The 21,033-nt window shown below is 40.3% G+C and overlaps 1 protein-coding gene across 36 annotated transcripts in view; it reads right to left on the minus strand.

Annotated features, from left to right (window-relative positions):
• Window positions 1-21,033, minus strand: part of LOC130923110 (ankyrin-3-like) — a 184,125-nt gene that overhangs the window by 152,127 nt on the left and 10,965 nt on the right. For 13 of the 36 annotated variants that reach the window (XM_057848582.1, XM_057848580.1, XM_057848586.1 and 10 more), the window contains exon 1: window positions 6,374-7,873. The exons of 1 other annotated variant lie outside the window; for it this stretch is intronic. In XM_057848582.1, the coding sequence (XP_057704565.1) occupies window positions 6,374-6,496 (123 nt within the window). In that variant the 5' untranslated portion in view covers window positions 6,497-7,873. Of the gene's footprint in view, window positions 1-6,373; window positions 7,877-21,033 lie in introns of those variants that run through there. 22 more of the 36 variants (XM_057848577.1, XM_057848581.1, XM_057848563.1 and 19 more) reach the window with 6 other exon arrangements.

Here is a 21,033-nt window from a genome sequence, read left to right on the forward strand (position 1 = left end):
GCTGGACAATGACCGCCAGACAAATCGGCCGACGTCGGAGGAGTGTGTAGCTGCCAAATGGTCAACACGAATACAATAATGCTTTACTACACCGCGAAGTCGTAAACAGCGAGAGACTCATAGGGGGGGCGGCTGCAGTTGTTATGCAGCTAACATGACAATATGTGTATGAGGAAAGCTTTTTACATGTCCATCCATGATGAAACGTAAGTAGTCCTTTATTTAAAGAAAGTTTGTAGTGTTTACTTTGTAATCGCTGTATTCGCGGCTATTTTTCACACACAGTTGCAATTTCTGATTGGTTGGAAAATTTGACAGAACACCAGGCACATGAAGAGGGCAATAAGCCGAATATAGTGCTCTACCGGCGGGGGGATGTGCGACGAGCCGCCGGTCGTCGGCCGAGGGGACGAGGAGCATGTCAGCCACAAAATGCAAGCCACCTACATATTAAAATGATCCCAGTATTTGACATAATACAAAACGCAATGTTTACTCACTTCCTCGTAAGTCCCATGGTCCCACAGTAGTAGGGCTTGTTTTGGCCAAGATCCACTGGTGAATGAGAACCTTTTGAAACCCCAAAAAAGCTCACATGCCTCTCCCTCCTACAGCAAGATTTTTCTGCAGCCGTTTGACTGGCGTGAAGCGAAAAATAAACGAATTAATCCGCAAAATCAGCCGAATCCTTATTCCTTTTCATACAACAGTACGGCTGTATAGTGAGGAGGACTCCTCGCGTACACGTCACAGCGCCCTCTTCATCAATGCAAGACCGAAGCCGGAAATCTGTCATTTTCGTAGCGCGGGATTAAAAAAATTGTATAAATATATCCATCGCTTCTTCACACATCCAAGTGGTCCATTTCATTCAGGAGCATAAAATAACGCCTGTATCATGAAATAAACATGCTTTTTCGTGTCACAGGTACTGTAGTGCATCACAACAAGAACAACTGAGAACACAAACACGTCACAAAGAGCAACTGAGAACAAAAACATGACAGCAGATAACAAGACTAGGTACTGGTAATTTGTGGACAGTCCAAGCAATTCTTCTCATCTCCTTTAAGTCGTAAGTTGCTATTGACCGCAATAGACGTCCAATTCATTTGAAGTTTGAAAGCTGAAAATTATCACTACTTTGACCCACATTCCAAAACCACATACTAGGAAGACTAAATAGTCCACAGATGTGAATGTTTGTGTATCTCCAAATGTCAAGATGCATATCAGGAATGTATAAAAAATGCTCAAACGACTTTCCATACTCGAGTGCAGCTGATAATACAAACAAAACATACACACCAAGTTGCTCAATATTTGGACTCTGCCATACAGGACTCCATTAGTCCCTCAGCAGATTGAGTGCTGCCTGATAAAAGCTGCAGAACTCGTCCAAAATCCTTTACTACATGTTAAATGTGAATATCAATTACTCCGCTCATGTTTTAATCAAACATACATCAACCTTGGAGCCTGGGACCATTGTAAAAGCTATAATGTACCCTACTTTTACAATAGCTCCTTACTAGCATAATATGGTGTGGCGAGCTGAGAAACACTCATAGCAGTTTGATGGAAAGACATAAGTCATAGCAGCTGCTGTATGATATAAGGTTGTTATTTTCTACGACATGTACAGCTGAAAGGATGTCTAAATTTTAATAACTATGTGCGCAAAACAAGGATTCATGTTTTATTATGCACTTTACTCCTTAAAAGTGCCCCAAATTGTAAATACATCTCTCATTTCTTTAATGGTGCATGTATCGCTCTGACTTTGTCGTCCTTCATTAAGGACAGAGAAAGAGTTGGAAGGCCACCAAGCGGGAGCGAAAAAAAAAAAAAAACTTCTTTCGACAACAACTGACAAATTCCCTCACTCACCCAGGTGACTGATGACTTTGTAGCGTACCAGGTTCACAGCATCAGCCGGAGAACATTCAGAGCTAATAATAAGCAGAGTCAAGGTGAGATAATGGACACTGTGGTTTAAAGGACAGGGAGTGATATATAGAAAAGGATGTGTACCAGTTGTTTAAACACAGATTAGTTGGTGGAATACACATGCACACAAAAGTAATAATCATCAATAACAAATATTGGTAATGAAGGAAATATTATCCTTTCCTATATTTACTCTTTGACTGTTTGTATTACTCTAACACATCCAATATAAAATCAACAGTGTTGGGCACATTACTTTAAAAAAGTAATTAGTTATAGTTACTCACTACTTCTTCCAAAAGGTAACTGAGTTAGTCACTGAATTACTCTATAGTAAAAGTAACTAGTTACCAGGGAAAGTAACTATTTCCGTTACTTTAAAAAGAAGTTGACGTATGTCATCAAAGAATTTGAAATCTTTCTGAGCAGTATTCGAGTCAGTTGAATAGAGAAGAACAGACAGGTAGTTGTGTTATAGAACCTTGTAATATTTATTGCACCTCACCAGCAACAGATTTATCCTACACTTGAAGTGCAACAAAAATAAACAGATTTGAATTGCTTACCACAGATGTCGACAAAAGCTTTGCCCCGAGACACAAATTACACTTTACATACACGTTCTTTCCTTTAATTTTGACCAACTTAAAATAGTGTTTATATCTCCACCTTGTAAAGGACAAATTTTCCTCTGAATGCTCTGCCATCATATCCCTCTGCATCTGTTTTACGTGTGTGTGTTTGCCGCATGCGCTGTTCCGGTTTGTGTGTCAAAACACCGGCTCTGAAGAACGTGCGCTATTAGGCTCGAGTGTTTACGTCACAGAATGGGGGGATCACGTGAGATTTGACAACAACCCAGCCATATTGGAAGCAGGTCTGGCTCGCGGGACATTAAACTTTAACTTGCCAGTTCGATAAAGAGACAAACTCGTTACTAAGGAGAACAGATATGTGATCAAACTTAGGGATGTGAACAATGTTGACCCTTATGAGCAAGCCGAAGACAAATGGAGTAAAGATGTCGACGGGCTTCCACAATTACGCGAAATGGACATTCTGCTGTATTTATTGTTTGGTGTATGTTACTAAACTCCGAATTTACAAATCGCTACGAAGCTACGAACAGTTTTGCTGCGGATGGGTGCAGAACCTGCGCATTATGACTGTATCAAACGGCAACTCCATCGTTCTTGCAAAGGCAGGCTATGTGTGTTTACTATTTTCATTGCCATGAACATGAACGCACCCCAAGTCTTGGATGACAAATAAACAGAGCAGAGTAGACTCGCTACGGCTGGTAGTTTCTTCAATTTAATCAAAGTAAGTAAGGCACCACTTTTGACGGTCAGTAACGGTAACGTCGTTGTAACGGCGGAAAGAATAATTAGTTAGATTACCCCGTTACAGAAAAAATAACGCTGTTATGTAACGGCGTTATTTATAATGGCGTTATTCCCAACACTGAAAATCAATAGCATTTAAATAATAGTTTAAGAAAACAAGTAGAAGTTTGAGCGTAGTTGGAGTGATTGGACTTTGCAGCGCCATAGACAACGGGGAAATTACGGCGATAACAACTACAGGATGCCTGCTGATTCCGGAAGCCCAATGCGCGCCATACAGCTCACTGAGCGAGCGAGACAAGGAGGGGATGGTCAAGACAACTACAAGCCCACATCTGGACCACCAAATCCCACATCAGCTCTTCTGCTAACCAACAATGGACAGTCCAGAACAATGAAATTACATCCTCTCCTCCCACAAGGAACATTTGATAACGGAGGACCCCGCGACTGAGAAGTTGACACTTGGCACTCACTTAGCGCTGAGGCTGGCAAAATCCTCAACTCTCATTGCCCTGACAACAGTAACGCTCGATCTCTCCTGCCCAATCCACAACAGACAACAACCCTAAACAATGCCCAAACACACCCTTCTTTCAGACCACAACCCGCCTCACCAGAGCCTTTAAAAGACTGAATGTTTAAACTAATCGTTGTCATCTTGCTCAAGAATCTTTTGTTGAACCTGGATCCAGCCATCCTCTTCGTCTGGGTCTGTTTGCAGATTTTGCCTTGCTGTCTGATTGCTGTCTACTTGGAATAAATTGTGAACTTGTGTTTCGAAGCCCTTTTCCAGCTTTTAAAATGGGACTCAGTACAAGGGGTTATAACTAAGGTGAACGCACGCAGTTGGGCCTTTTGGCCGTGTTGTTGGAATTGCGCTAGCGCGGTTCCGGCGATTCGGCTGGCATGATTTCGGCAATCTGGCTAAGTCAGTCACGAGTAAGGTTGTAAAGAAAATTTAATAGGTTCTTCTAGTTCATCTTGCAAACATATCCTTCAAGTTTGATACAAATCCCTTTATTCATTTTTGAGTTATATTGAACACAAACAGACCGACAGACATAGGGAACCTTCTGTAAGTTTCACCTATTGGCGGAGGTAAAGAGACAAAGCCCTCCCAATTCAAATTGATCTGCCATTATCGTCACTGGCAGCCAATAAGTCTGAATGATACATTACAATGCTGGGGTACCTAATGTTGTGTCCAGTGGCATTGATTAGAGCTGTGATGACTCTGATGTTGTTTATGCTCAGGTCAAATAACAATGCCAGCAGCATAATTTAAAACCGAGGCACCCCCCGGGCACAGTAGAGTACAGTAAATGTCATTGTTACCGAACAAGATCCCTCGCGGTCAGCACACTGAATGCCGCCGCTGCTTTAATTCGACTCGGTAGTAGTTACAACTGTGTCGACCAAACAATCACTAATGTCCTGTCACTAAAAAGTCTGCAACTTGCTTGGAATTTGCAGTACTGATACAAGTACATAGACCTTAAGGTGATTGTCAAATAAATGCTCGAACAGCTTTCTATAACATGCGTGTGTCACTGGCCATGTAAGCGAGGAGGCCCACGAGCATCCTCTCCATCATATGAAAAGCGCGGTCATCAATAAATCAGCCGTGTATGCATTATACATGGCTGTCTGTGCATCACAAACGTGCACACACTTATAACAGCTCTTTTTCAAAAACTCAAGTATAGTGGGAAAGTATTTTTCTTTTGTTGTTATGCCATTCAACCATATCAGCGCTGATCTTTTTGAGAGGGTTAATGAACGCTCTTTTCATTTAAGAGAGAACACCATAAATCGCTGACTCGTCTGTCGGTTTGAACGCACGCGTGACTGCTTGTTTGTCATCTTTTAGATGAACCGTTGTTTTATTCAAAAGAATGGTTTTGATTCAGACGTTTGAACTGTTTGAGCAAAAAAAAAAAATTGTCAAATAAGTCAAAATTACTTTGTATTTTGTATCTCTCTAGGTTTGCCTGGGCGATGAATCAATTTAGGAAAATCGCAACTCCAATTCTTGGTGAAAAAAATCTGAGATTTTATTTTTAGGCCATATCACCCAGCCCTATCTCTGGGTGAAATGAAACTATGAGTGTTAAATGTGTATACAATATTTCATTAAATCCATTAGAGTCCCGTGAAACGAATTGAATTGTGACTAATTTTGTAATTCCCTCAAATATGGGATTATTATAATTTTCAGTTCAAGGTAAGACATGTGGTTTTAGTGCAGCATTAACTCTTTCAGTGCCAGTGACGAGAAAACATCAACCATTACCCAAGGGTTCCAACGACAACATTCTCATCAACTGTCTTATTTAACACATTGGCTATCATTGACAGTGATAGATGTTACTGCCAGTCTTCCTTGTACAAATGGTTTGGCCATGTTTCTCCATCTTCATTCACTGTCTTCTCCTCCATTTCAAATTAACTGTATATCTATCGCTGTCAATGGCCATAAATGAACAAAAAGGGTTTGATTTAAGCACATAAAAAGCAAATGAGCACAACAAAAAGCAAATAAAATAACAACAATATTGCCGAACTGAACTTTGAGTCTCCCCACAGCCCAATCTAACTGAAAGTATCAAATTGTACACAAACTAATTAAGTGCATGGAGAGATTCCATGCTTGCTTCTACGATATTTTCCTCCGACAACCAGGAAACCCAGATTTTCCCGCGGCCACATTTGGGATACGACCCAATAAGTGTGGAAAATGGCACTTTACAGAAATAGGAAATAAACATAGGAACGGAAAAAAAACCCATGGCAGATGTGGAGGACATGTTCAGAATGGGAGACACACAAATGAATACAAAATGTAGTGCGTCCATGCACACAATGTAAGCCTTGAATTTAAATGGACACTGGCATTAAAGGGGAGGGTCAATGTTAAGTGATTAGTAGAGATGCGTTGGATGGAAACGTGCATGCTGGGGTGACCTCCAAGCGCACCTTCCATCAAGACTCCAACAGAAAGAGAGGGAGTAAGAGTCACGCTTCAGCGACACCGGTAGACGAAGCTGCCCACCAGCCGGCCGGTACCCCTTTACCTTTCTCTTCTGCTCCCGGGAAGTGGCTCTCCTGCTCTTCCTCCGCTTCTCCTTCTCGTCCTCCAACGCATTCACATCCACTTCCCCCCGATTCTTCTTCAGCTGGGAGGCCGCGTGAGCCATGACGGCCGACGGCGCTTGCGACACGCGCGCCTCACCTGAGACCCCGGAGAAGTTAGACGACGGTGGCCGCGGTGGACAAACCCGGGATCCCAGGGAGAAATATCGGGGTAGAAAAGGAAAGGGGGGGAAAGGGAAGAAAAATGCCCTCCTATGAAAAGGAGAATGGAGAAGCGTAGGCTCTCTCTTTTGGGGTTTTCTGTCAGTATCCTCTTTGCCCTTCCTTGTGGCTGCTGTTCCCTCTCTTATTGACTTCACAGTGATGGAGTGGAGTCTTCTTCACCTCTCTCGCTCATTCTCCTCCTCGGGTGGCGGCGTGAGCCGAGAGGTGAGGACAAACCGAGTTGGAGGGAAGAGCGGCTCGAGCATTGCCAACATTGAGGTGGATGGAACGAGGGAGTGAAGGAGGGGGAGAGAGAGTTAGAAAGAGAATGGAGGGCGGGTGTGAGGGGAGCGGTTACCGTGGCAACCACCTTCTGTTTCGCTCCATCCTCCGAAATGGTCCTAGATACTCCACTCTGCACACGTGCCTCTGTATGTTGTGCGTGTGCCTGTATGAGAATGAATGGAATCAAAGCGCAGCTGGGACACACACATGCACTCATTTCTGAATGTCACCTGTGGAGACCATGATTCACATACACATTGTGTCCCGTTAGAATTTGGAGGATAAGTAGTAAAGGGAACAGATGGATGGATGGATGGATGATGGATGGATGGATGGATGTTTTCTTTGTTTCTTTATTTTCGTCGTCCTTATCCCTTTGCATTCTTTCTTTCCTGCTACTGTATCTGTAGTGAGCAGTGAACGCACAAGAACACTAAATAGATTTGGTATTGAATATCCATGGTACAAAATGGAACAAAAAACATGATTTTAACCACAAAATCTGTTAAAAATACGAAAAAAAAAACGTAATTTTGTAGTCTCATAGTAGCCAATTCTGAGTCAAATTATGTGAAATTTCAGGCGAAACCTGTGCCTTTATTTTAATATCAATAATAAGACCTCCAAATTTATCGTGGGGATGCTTCCAGACGCATCAACAATAGGTGAAAGTCCATAAAACACAAACATCATGTAAAAAAGTATCGAGGAGTGCTTTCAGATAGGATTTTTTTTTTATTTACAAGAAATCTCTTCACTGTATTTTTGTCTTGAGATATGTTCAAAAATGCAGATATTTTGCACGCTTCAGAACTTCACTTGCAGCAGCAAATCTAACAACTTTCAGCCAATATTAATTCTCATTGGTTCCCTTGTAGTGGAGGGACAATAAGGCTAGGTATATGAAGCAGGTCTTAATGCACGAATCCAATTTTATGGTGTTATTCCGACTTGAGTGAGGCATTAACTTGACGGTCTGAACGGGAAAAGTCGCATAAAAGTGGACCATTTCAAATCCAATCAAGGTCACTTTCGTATATGGTTAAAATCCGATCCAGGCCACATTTTTCCAGAATGTGGCTGCGGTCTGAACTGTCAAGTCCTCCAAATTGGAATTCATGCTGCAATTACGTCAGCAAAGAGTGAGAGAGACCGGGCACTATGGTAGCGGTGCAGCTGTGTATTAGCGTTAGCGCCTAGCTTGAACGCGGCTTTTGGGGAAAGGGCGGGCTTGACAACAGTCATAAGAAAATAAAATGGGTTGATAATAAGCCTGAGAATGCTCGGTTTTCTCTCTACTCCAAATGAGCAATATTTCAAGATTGCTAGCACAGCAGGGAGTCGAGGCAAACTGTCCGTATGTGTGTGTGTGTTTGTGTGTGTCATGCGTAGTTATTTGTTTTGATGCTCCTGCTGGTCAGTTTGCTCAGTGCATCTCGAACTGCGAATTAGTGCACATGCGTAATATTTGAACAGGCTCAATGGACAAAGGCAGTCTGAATGGGCACGCTAAAAAAACAGATATGATAAAAAATCAGAATTGTGCATTGAACCTGCGGTATGAACCCATAGTGAAGCAAAATTGAAGATGAGATCTTGTTCATGTCTCATTTACATCTCTGAGAAGTGAATCAGCAATAATCGAGACCAGGGTGGTTTTCTCAGTTTTCTCAAGTTTGTCTCATGAGAAGTAAGTCTCTTCGTGAGCATTAAATGAGAAGGTCTTAAAATTAGTTCACCTGGCACGATTTTTCAATTAAGTCTCACAGTTGTCTCCTTTCAAGAGCTCACCAGGAGAAAACTATGAGTAATTGTATGTGTCTCACTTTTATCTCCTTACTTGGAGTCACAATCTCAGTAATGTCTCAGTAAAAGAAATGGATGAGCAAAGCATTTTATTTCTTAAACTTGCCTCAAAACGGCCTCTTTTACTCTCGCCAAGCAACCCTATATAGTGTCGGTCACAAATATTTCTCAATTTGATCTCCTTCCAGTCTGCAATTGCTCATTTTGGGTTTTCAAGATTCTTTCATTGTAAGAAAAAGTAGTGTCTCCTCTGACATGTCCAATCACATCTTAATTCATCTCATGCCAAAACCAGAAAAAATATTGTAATTGGTCAAATAATTACATAACATCTAGTTCATTTGGTTTCTTGTACTATGTAAAAATTAGAGATGCGACCGAAAATTCGGCGCCGAAAACGATTGGCCACTACAAATGCATTATCGGTTTTTGGTTTCGAAAACCGAAAGTTTAACACAAAATAGTTTGAAGAACCTTTGTCCTCTTGTTTGATGATGTAATCAAAACAGGAAGCACGCTGGCCGACGATGTCTCACTAAAACTACTGGTTCACAAGCAACATGTCTGCGATTTGGAATTTTTTTCCCGATCTATCACAGAAATATATAAATTATTAAATGAACCAAAATAAAATACATTTGCTTCATCGCTGCTACACACGCTTTCTGAAGTTGCTTTCCATTGATGTGCCGCGTCACATCGAGTACAAAGCCTCTGAGCCCGTGCGTGGCTCAGCCGTAGAGAAGTCGTTTCCCAATCCAGAGGTTGTGAGTTTAACTCTCTGTCCTGATGATTTCATCTAAGTATCCTTGAGCAAGACACTGAACCCCACGTTGTTGCGTCACCAGCAGGTAGATGAGGATATAGTGTCAAAGCGCTTTGAGTGCTTGAAAGATGCTGTACAACTCCATTTTTAATAAAGAGAATTTCTCTTCTCAAATATTGCTCAAATCTGGTTTTCTCAAGTCAATCTCCTTTGTCTCAATGATGTCTTTGCTCATTTTGACTTATCACTTGCTCCTAAGGGTACCCTTAGGAGCACAAACTCAGAAACAAATAAGCAGAGAATGAGATCAATTTGAGATGATCAAATTCGTCTCACGAAACGAGATTAAGCAACAGATGAACCTTGGAACTTAGCCTAAGAGTCATTTCCATTAACTCATTTCATTTTAACTAGAAGCGCTGGCACCGTTGACCATCAGTTCTCCTGTTCAAAATGGAGTGGACGTCAATTTCCGTCAACGGCAGCAAAACTTAATGGTGCATTAGTCCTACTGTTCTTCCACAGACACTGTCAGACAGGAGTAAGGGGCAGTTACCTGGATGTGAAGGACACAAGTGAGGGCAAGGAAGGGTAATCCCACTCTCATATACTTGCTGTGTGTCATTATTTTATTGCTGAGTAGCTCAGCTAGTGGAAGCAGTCCATCAAAACAAGAAAGCATTTTAATAAATATTTGCATTTTAAAAGCTCAGCATTCCCATCTCACTCGACTGTCGTGATAAATCAAAGAGGAACATTTGCTTCACCAAAGAGTTAAGTACAAAAAAAGAAATAATTAAAAGGTGTCCTATTTAAAATGTCCTTCACAGCCGCCGTGCTCAAAACGTCAGACTGAGTAGATTGGCGGCATGTGTGGCGGCCATCTTTGTGTCTGCGTCTGCACGCGTGGCGTCACAGGGAGCCTGTCCAGGTCCTGACGCTACCGTGAGGCTGCCTCAGCATGTGCCTGTTGTTTTCACAGCACAATAAATGCACACGTCTTTAGCCCGTAGATGGATTATTAGGGAGCATATGGGGAAATTGCTGGCAGGGGGGGGAGAAAGGTGGTGAGCCCCCAGGGATGCATAGCTGATGGACACCCATGAAATTCCCCTTTCTAATCACCAAATCTACCCCCCTTTCTAGTTTCCTTTCTTTTCATATACCATGCAACCACCAGCTTTGGAAATCGGTGATGTCGAGGGGGGGATGCTTACTTGCAGCCCCCATCGTGCATCAGGGGGTGTCACATTATGCCAAATGATCATGCCGTTGCTAGGCGAGGACCAATGGGGAGGCTACGGGAAGGACAGAATGGCTGGATAAGGAGAGCAGAGAGGTGAGGAAAAGGATAGATATTGGGGGTGAGAGGAAGGGAGACTGGGTACATGTGCACATGGATGCTGGTGGTACAAAAAATCAGCACAAAATGGCCAATGAGCAATTCTATTTTAAAAGGTGCAGAAGCTTTCACTAATCGAAGTCCATTCATAGCCTCACAGCTGGCAGAGGCCAGCGTAGTAGTAAAATCATTGCCAAGGTGGATGTCACTGAAAGGCACAACATTTACTCCAAGACAAAAAGAAAAAAAAATTAGCTCCAAAGTTGGCGGGCAGCCGCAAAGGAGTTGACGCCTTTTGGAACTTTTCCACCCGCCGTTTCTGGGCACACTGCCAGGCAGACAGAAGGCCACCGACGTTTAGTCCCGGATGCCAAAATATTATAGCCACAGGGAACAAAATGACAAATTCATTGGCACGAAATAGTCCAAAATGTGTCATTTCTCACCCCAAAGGGACTATATCACTGCCTCACTAGTGTTACAGTATAGGCTGTTTAACTTGTTACTTGGATGTTTAAAGGTAACATTTTACAAAAACTTCCTAAAACCAAATAAAAACATGACATACATCATCTAATCAAAATCAAAATGAACAAAAATTGATTTTAATTGACTCATCTTAATGTTGTTACACTTACCAGTAGACATTTTATGATGTATATCCTACTATGTTCCAAACAGGTATTCTTTAGCTCCAATAATATTACCAAAGAAAAAAAGAAAGAAAAATATTGCACAATGTGTGATAGCGCTGATTCGCACTGTGTAGAGTATAGTTTTATCACAAGTTATTTAAGTTTAATGCATAATTTATGAACTAATACTGTAATTTTAGTTACTCATTAACTGAATGAACAACAATTATCACTCAAATTGACTATACTATACTATATATAGTATACTATAGTATACTATATAAGCGGATTTTAAGGGGGGCCAGGCCCCCCTGGTGGCCGAAAAGTGTCATTGCATGTAAATGACTTTTCTATATATATATATATATATAAAATTTGTAAAGCAATAAAACTGCAACAAAAATGAATGAAATGAACAAAAAATATATTTTTATAATGGGTCAAAATTCTTTTTCGAACAGATCATGTGACTAGCAACTGAGACAGTCATTTTCTTTGCATATAAATAATACGAAAAAAAATCTAATGATTTTTTTTTCTCTGATTGAAAATATATATTTTTCGATTGAAGCAACTTTTTTTGGGATTAAATGATTTAGACACAAATGTGCTACCCATAATATGGCCCAAACACAAAAAGAATTGCTTCAATCAAAGAAAACGTTTTGAATGAAAAATTAAGTGTTCAAATGCAAATTTTTCAATCTCAAATATTTTTTCAAAAACTTTTACCATCATTGACATTTTTAAGTTATTTTTCTTTTTGAAATTTTTTTTTTTTTAACTTATTTTTTGATTGAATAATGACAAAAATGTCCTAGCCAAAATGTGGCCCAAACACAAATCAACATTACTTTAATCAGAAAAAATAAAATAAAATAAAAAATCCAAGAAAAATAGCTTTCGCATGCATTTTTTTTTTTTTTAGTTTCAGACTCATTTTTGCATTCAAACACTTTTTTTTTTTTTTTTTTTGGGATTGAAGCGACTTTTTGGTTGAAAATATATATTTTGACTGAATAATAAAGACAAAAATCTATCTCCATATGGCTCCGCCCAGGGGATACAATTTTTGACTGAGGTAACTACATAGGCACGTCACCGGCGGGCATACCATAAACAATGAATGACGATCTTGGCGAAAAGTATTGCCTAAGCAGCCTGATTTAGAACTCCCCTCAAGAATGATGGGAAACAAAAAAGGCTCATTGTCAACTTATTATTATAAATATTCTTGTGAGTTAATTTTATTGCTGACACTACGTTTCGGGGTCATCAACATGTTGCGCCTCCCCTGCCCCAAAAGTCAAACTCCGCCTATGCTATACTCTATAGCAATAATTTTACAAGCACACTTTACAAGTATTTATTTTCACTTTTCTGTGTTGGTGAGCTACCTTTACAAACAGTTGAGTACTTATTCCACTCGGGAAATTCCAAAGAGTGCAGCCTGGCCAACCGAGACAGCAATCTCATTGACCGTTTGACCTTTACGGCCACAAGAGCACATCCCGGGCAGGGAACCAACTGTTTGGGGGGAAGATGCCGAGAGGAGAGGCAGAGTTTGCATGTGTGTGTGCGTGTGTGTGTTTATGAGCGTGTTGGGGGTTTTGAGCTTGACAGGTCACACTAAGGGTGCACAATAAGTAATTACACTAATCGCATGAACGGTATCAGAGCTTGGCTTGATGATGCTTTTGAAGCACCATCATTCCCCCAAAGTGCCTAAATCATTGATACGCTCTTCAAATTTTGTTATAATTTGAATTGGTATTGCTATCTTATGCCTTCAAAGGACACAAAATGTCAAAAGATCTGAACAGGTTGAGTTAGGGATGATAATGAAAAAGAGTATTGCCCATAATATTTACATTTTCGAGGGAAAATACTCCATTTTAAATCATTGTGGTAATTTATTTGAGTTTACTTTAAATTATTTTGGAAATGTTAACATATGATGCTTTTTTTCTGTTTGACAGAGAATGAAATGATCTGGACATCATATGTATTTATGTATGGCGGAAAACACAGACAAGGCTGAAAAAGCTGTTTCTGCTCTTGCATCCCTCTTGAAAATAAAAAGTTGTATTTCAAGCCAAAAGAACTGTTGTGTTTGATAGAACAATATGTCTATAAGCTGCCACAGCAGTTTCATAGCGCATTAAGCCCCCGAATTATTTTTAATTTGTCCGTTTTACCCTGGAGACCCCACTTTACAGACACCGTGCCACTGCTTTTGTTTCAACCCAGCCATAAAAAGAAGGTAAGTAACTATTCAACCCAGCCATAAAAAGAAGGTAAGTAATTATATTAATTTTTCAAAATGTCTATCATTTTTAGCTTAGAATCATTAATTGATGTCTAATATTTAGTTAGTAAAAACGACCTCATAAAATTATTCACACGCAAATTTTAAAGTAATTATAATTATTATTTGAAATGTCTGTTGTTTTTAACTTAGAATCGTTAATTGATGTCTAATATTTAGCTTTAAAAAAAAAGACTTTAAAAAAATTTTCACTCGCACATTTTACATTTTTAAACAAATTACGTCACAATGAAAACACTAGTGTCTGTAAATAAGTAACGGATATCTACCTCATAACAATCGCTTAATTGTATTTTTTTGTTTTTTTTTTGTTATTGTCACATTTTCCCCACTTTTTAGATGATAAATAATCAATGCAAACAAAGAAAAATATGGGTTGAAAAAAAAGTTTTAAAAGGATATGAAAAAGAAAATCTCGACCACTCCTTGATGTCAGCGATTTCTGCATTGCTACCCTTGTTATATTATCGTGTTTCACCCATTGAATCCCCAAAGAGTTTTTGAATCAAAACAAGGTAAGTACGCAATAATATCTCGTTAAAACCATTGTGTCTTTAATAACGCTCTCTCATGCTCTCACCTCCAGTTAGGATTTTTACTTTTTTTTTTTTTTTTTTTTTTTAAATGTCCTCCCTTTCAGAAATTTACTTACCCCCAGAAAATTGAGATTTTAAGCTTTTCAATATATCACACATGCATATAGGACAATTTTGAAATTTGGCCAAATTGGGTTTCTCAGAAAGGAACTTCAGGTCACCTGAGTGTACATATATATTCATGTGTATGTATAAAAATTAATTTAAAAGAAAATAAAAGGAAAAGGGGAAATGTCTTATCTCATTTTTATACTGAGAGCGTTTGACTATTTTTGTAATGTGCTGCCCTCTGGTGTTGTATTAAAGATACTGAAAATGGGCTCAATGGCTGAGCTTCAGCAAAATAATAGAGACCAATTTGCAATATTGTAATACATCAGAGTGGTGTTAATACACTAATTTTGCCTGCTCCAAGATTCAACATTTAGAAAAGCATACTTTAATTCTGCATGAATATGACTACATGGCAGGTGCTAAGACTAGACTACCAGTATATAAAATAGGCCTCCATCAAAATCACATAGAAGATATTGGTTAAGAGTGAAAGGTGTCAGGGCAAATAGCAATATTGACTGATGGGGAATAATTATAAATCAACCTACACAGACCCTGAGGTGGTTTGCCATTGGGGGGTTACCAGGGGCTTCCCTTTGTGGCAGTTGAGTTTGAAAGGAAAGGACAATTACAGATTGGATTGAGTTGTTATATTTCCAGCGGTCCCAACATGTCCCACAGGCCTATTACCGTATTGATATTATTGTTATTATTATCGACATATTGTTCTAAAACACTCTCATCCTATCCCCTCCCTGATAAGTAAATGGCACAGGTTTTGCTGGAACAGAAACCATCAAGGTTTCATCTTCATCACTCACTGAAATCCATCCATTAATTATTTTGTCTCCCTTTAGGATAGCGAGACATAACCCAACCCACTTCGCTCTCACTAACCTAGCAAAATTCATGTCAGGACCCAAAACAGGAACAAAGTGTCCTTCCACAGTTTGCCCACAGAGGGGCAGCCACACCTTCGCAGAGGAGGAGAAGAGAACTGAATGTGTGATGAAGCCTCTCATAGGAGATGAATGACTTGAGGCTGGGGAGTGAGTTGTTTTTCTTTTCTTTTTTTTTTTTTTGGTCATTCAGGGCAAGAAAAAAAGCGTGAACAGATGTAGGTTTACCTCTTTTTTTCATGCAAAAGTGGGTCTGCCACCGCCCTCATTCATTCATCTGAAACGAATACCAAAATATGGGTCACGAAACCACATGTGAATGAAATTGGGGAGAACCATCTGCTGCTTGGAATGACCTAAGCTTACCTGTCTTTTAAAAGCAAAAGCCCCAAATGCATTACACATGTGCTCCTGCTGTCACAATGCATAGCGAGAATACCAAGCAAGCCTCAGCTGGACCTCCTCCCGAGCAAAGAATGTGAGGTGATGAAGACAGCAGGTTACTTCAGGATAGATAGATGGAGGAGAGCTGACATTTCCAAAGCAATGCAGGTCAATGTCATTTGCTTTTCTTGAAATATCATTGTCGCCGCGGCTGCTTTTCCAACATTTCAAAGTGAAAGGTAAATTCCAAATTTAGAGCTTTGAATGAACCAAAGATCCATGTTGTGGGGGACAAGCTGCAATACCCGCAAAAGACCCTAGTACATGTTCACTGTTGGCCAAAAGTATTGGCACCCCTGAAATTCTGTCAGATAATGCTCAATTTCTCCAAGAAAATGATTGCAATAAAAAATTATTTGGTACTAATATCTTCATTTATTTTGGTTGCAATGAAAAAACTTAAATCATTATCATTTTACACAAAACTCCAAAAATGGGACAGATAAAAGAATTGGCACCCTTTGAAAAATAATGTGATGCTTCTCTAATTTGTGTAATTAGAAGCACTTGTTACTTACCTGTGGCACATAGCAAATGGTGGCAATAACCAAATCACACTTGAAGCCAGTTAAAGTGGATTAAAGTTGACTCAACATCTGTCCTGCGTCCTTGTGTGTACCACATTGAGCATGGAGAAAAGAAAGAAGACCAAAGAACTGTCTGAGGAGTTGAGAAGCAAAATTGTGAGGAAGCATGGGCAATCTCAAGGCTACAAGTCCATCTCCAAAGGCCTGAATGTTCCTGTCTACCGTGCGCAGTGTCATCAATAAGTGTAAATCCCAGGGCACTGTGGCTAACCTCCCTTGATGTGGATGGAAAAGAAAAATTGACGAGAGATTTCAATGAAAAATTGTGCGGATGGTGGATAAAGAACCTCGACTAACATCCAAACAAGTTCAAGGTGTCCTGCAGTCCGAGGGGACAACAGTGTCAACCCGTACTATCCGCCGACGTCTGAATGAAAATGGACTCTATGGCAGGATGCCCAGGTAGACTACTTCTGACCCAGAGACATAAAAAAGCCAGGCTGGAGTTTGCCAAAACTTACCCGGGAAACCCAAAAATGTTTTGGAAGAATGTTCTCTGATCAGATGAGACACAAGTAGACCTTTTTGGGAAAAGACATCAACAGAAATTAAGAAAATAACACGGTCCCCCCAGTCAAACATAGCGGAGGTTCCCTGATGTTTGGGGTTGCTCTGCTGCCTCTGGCACTGGACTGCTTGACCGTGTGTATGGCATTATGAAGTCTGAAGACTACCAACAAATTTTGCAGCATAATGTAGGGCCCAATGTGAGAAAGCTGGGTCTCCCTCAGAGGTGATGCGTCTTCCAGCAGGACGATGACCCAAAACACACTTCAAAAAGCACTAGAAAATGGTTTGAGAGAAAGCACCGGAGACTTCTTAAGTGGCCAGCAATGAGTCCCATAGAACAGCTGTGGAGAAATCTGAAAATGACAGTTTGGAGAAGGCCTTCAAATCTCAGAGACCTGGAGTAGTTGGCCAAAAAAAGAATGGTCTAAAATTCCAGCAGAGCATTGTAAGAAACTCATTGATGGATACCCGAAGCGGTTGTTCGCAGTTATTTTGTCTAAAGGTTGTGCTACCAAGTATTATGCTGAGGGTGCCAATAATTTTGTCCAGACCTTTTTTGGAATTTTGTGTAAAATGATAATGATTTAAAAAAAAAAAAAAAAAAATTCATTCTCTTTTGTGTTTTTTCATTGCAAGCAAAATAAATGAAGATATTACTACCAAAGCATTTGTAATTGCAATCATTTTCTGGGAGAAATTGAGCATTATCTGATAGAATTGCAGGGGTGCCAATACTTTTGACCAGCAGTGTAACTCCAATAGGACAGCATTCAAATTCCAAACCCCCTGATTGTAAGGCCCCAAGTGCTCACCGCTCGGGTACTGTGCTGCACCCTTTCATAACATTTCCAACTCTTCTAAACATGGCAACCAGTAGCAAAAAAGCAAACTGCAATGTGGGCAACCATGGCTACAAAAATGCTCACATCCCTTTTGCATTATGTGCATTTAATCGCAAACGTGCTTTACATTACAAAATTGGCGAGAAAACAGCAACATCAACAATATCAATAATCTTAATAGGTTTTCCTTGCAATGTCTCCAGGCTATGGCATCACTACAATAGCCAAACAACAACAACAACCAAACATGTTCCAGTTAATGAGGAATTTTATCAGTGTGGGAGATCATTTCTCTGCGAAAAGATGCGTTCCTCATTGAGTTTTCACGTGAAATCTCACGCCTTCTTCCACAGAAAAAGACCGAAATAAGAAAAAACAATTTCACGGTCTGCTGGCGTGCGCCAAAACGAGAAGGCCTTGCCCAATCATGGCCAATGTCTTCCTTTGATCACAGCCTGCTTAGACATGCTGCAATAAGTCACCCCCGCAAATGCAGCGCAGCTGGAAAGTAGTCACTCCTATTTCAGTGATGAAAATGTCCCCATCATCTCTTCTTAAAATATAAAGAACGTAAGAAAATATTTTGCTCCTTTTCTATTAAACACATCCATCAAAGCACAACACTTTGCTGTGGAGTCACAGGAAGTCCAATCACATTAGGAGTTTCCCAGAAATGTGATGCAGACAAAATGACGGATGACCTGCGGCCGAGAAGGAAGATCAATTTGGGCATTAATAAAACATCATTTTCCGATTCCAACCATTTCCAAAAGGCTTGAGTGGTTTTTAATTGGAATAGATAGTGAACAGTGCACACTTTTTTTCTTCCGCAGCTTAAATGTAGGAGAAGAACACCATAATGAGACTGCAGGTTGATTTAAAAGAAGGGCCTCCACATTATTTCATGGCAATTAACAACTAAATCAGGATCAAGAATATCTTTTAATTGCTGCGTCATGGTAGCGTCACTCCGGAAATGTTGCATATGTCGCCTACATATGAAGAGGAAATTGGCTCCACACCATCGTGGGCGATTCCTCTGCTAATTCTGACTCGGAAGAATGCATGTCGCCCACCAGAGTGGCTGAAGGTTGAATTTTATCTCCGAACATTTTTCAATTATTTTCCTGTTTTGGGTATAAATGTCACTTGTAAGGTTCCAAACAGGGTTGGCCTATATACAATGTGTTGACTGGCTAATTTTACACAAGTAATAAGACAATACTTATCATTGGCTGCCAAACACACCAATAGGTGTCCAGCCCATTCAATTTGGGAGGTCTGGCTTTGATCATTCACTGTCAGCCCTCCCAATTCAATTCAATTGGATGCCTATCGTTGGCATGCACAGCAGATTACTGTGTTCAGCCCTTTATTGCCAAATGTATCACATTTGATACACCTAAAATTTCATGATTTTGAGACTAATTAAGAATTTTGACATTTCTTTTTGAAAAAACAAAATGATGGATGACAGCAATAAACAATTTAGTCTTTGCAGAGTACATGTCAAAAGAAGCCACAAGCTCATAAATATGAAGCATACATGCTAACCCAGGTCCTCAAGGGGCGCAGTGGGTCCTGGTCTTTGTTACAAGTGATTCAGCACAGACAGTTTAACCAATTAGGGCCAGGGGAAACATGAAGTACCTGACTGCAATCAACTGATTGATTGCACTTGCAGTACACCACACTGGTGAAAGAGTGCACAGTGTATCACAAAAGTGAGTACACCCCTCACACTTCTGCAGATATTTAACTATATATTTTCATGGGACAACACTGACACCTCTTCAATCTCTGCAGCAATGCTGACAGCACTCCTGTAACGAGTCACTTGACATTTTGGAGGGAAAATGACAAGCAGTACTCAATTTGGACATTTAGGGATGTACGTATTTACTAATGGGTGTACTCACTTTTGTTGCCAAGATTTAGATATTAATGGGTGTATTTTGAGTTATTTTGAGGGGAAAATAAATTAAGTCTATTACATAAGCTGCCCACAGACTACTTTTCATTGTGTCAAAGTGTCATTTTGTCAGTGTTGTCCCATGAAAAGATACAGTGCCTTGCAAAAGTATTCGGCCCCCTTGAACCTTGCAACCTTTCGCCACATTTCAGGCTTCAAACATAAAGATATAAAATTTTAATTTTTTGTCAAGAATCAACAACAAGTGGGACACAATCGTGAAGTGGAACAAAATTTATTGGATAATTTAAACTTTTTTAACAAATAAAAAACTGAAAAGTGGGGCGTGCAATATTATTCAGCCCCCTTGCGTTAATACTTTGTAGCGCCACCTTTTGCTCCAATTACAGCTGCAAGTCGCTTGGGGTATGTTTCTATCAGTTTTGCACATCGAGAGACTGACATTCTTGCCCATTCTTCCTTGCAAAACAGCTCGAGCTCAGTGAGGTTGGATGGAGAGTGTTTGTGAACAGCAGTCTTCAGCTCTTTCCACAGATTCTCGATTGGATTCAGGTCTGGACTTTGACTTGGCCATTCTAATACCTGGATACGTTTATTTTTTAACCATTCCATTGTAGATTTGGCTTTATGTTTTGGATTATTGTCCTGTTGGAAGATAAATCTCCGTCCCAGTCTCAGGTCTTGTGCAGATACCAACAGGTTTTCTTCCAGAATGTTCCTGTATTTGGCTGCATCCATCTTCCCGTCAATTTTAACCATCTTCCCTGTCCCTGCTGAAGAAAAGCAGGCCCAAACCATGATGCTGCCACCACCATGTTTGACAGTGGGGATGGTGTGTTCAGGGTGATGAGCTGTGTTGCTTTTACGCCAAACATATCGTTTTGCATTGTGGCCAAAAAGTTCAATTTTGATTTCATCTGACCAGAGCACCTTCTTCCACATGTTTGGTGTGTCTCCCAGGTGGCTTGTGGCAAACTTTAAACGAGACTTTTTATGGATATCTTTGAGAAATGGCTTTCTTCTTGCCACTCTTCCATAAAGGCCAGATTTGTGCAGTGTACGACTGATTGTTGTCCTATGGACAGACTCTCCCATCTCAGCTGTAGATCTCTGCAGTTCATCCAGAGTGATCATGGGCCTCTTGGCTGCATCTCTGATCAGTTTTCTCCTTGTTTGAGAAGAAAGTTTGGAAGGACGGCCGGGTCTTGGTAGATTTGCAGTGGACTGATGCTCCTTCCATTTCAATATGATGGCTTGCACAGTGCTCCTTGAGATGTTTAAAGCTTGGGAAATCTTTTTGTATCCAAATCCGGCTTTAAACTTCTCCACAACAGTATCTCGGACCTGCCTGGTGTGTTCCTTGGTTTTCATAATGCTCTCTGCACTTTAAACAGAACCCTGAGACTATC

This window comes from Corythoichthys intestinalis, chromosome 10 (genome assembly GCF_030265065.1).
Source record: "Corythoichthys intestinalis isolate RoL2023-P3 chromosome 10, ASM3026506v1, whole genome shotgun sequence".
NCBI classification, from domain to species: domain Eukaryota; kingdom Metazoa; phylum Chordata; class Actinopteri; order Syngnathiformes; family Syngnathidae; genus Corythoichthys; species Corythoichthys intestinalis.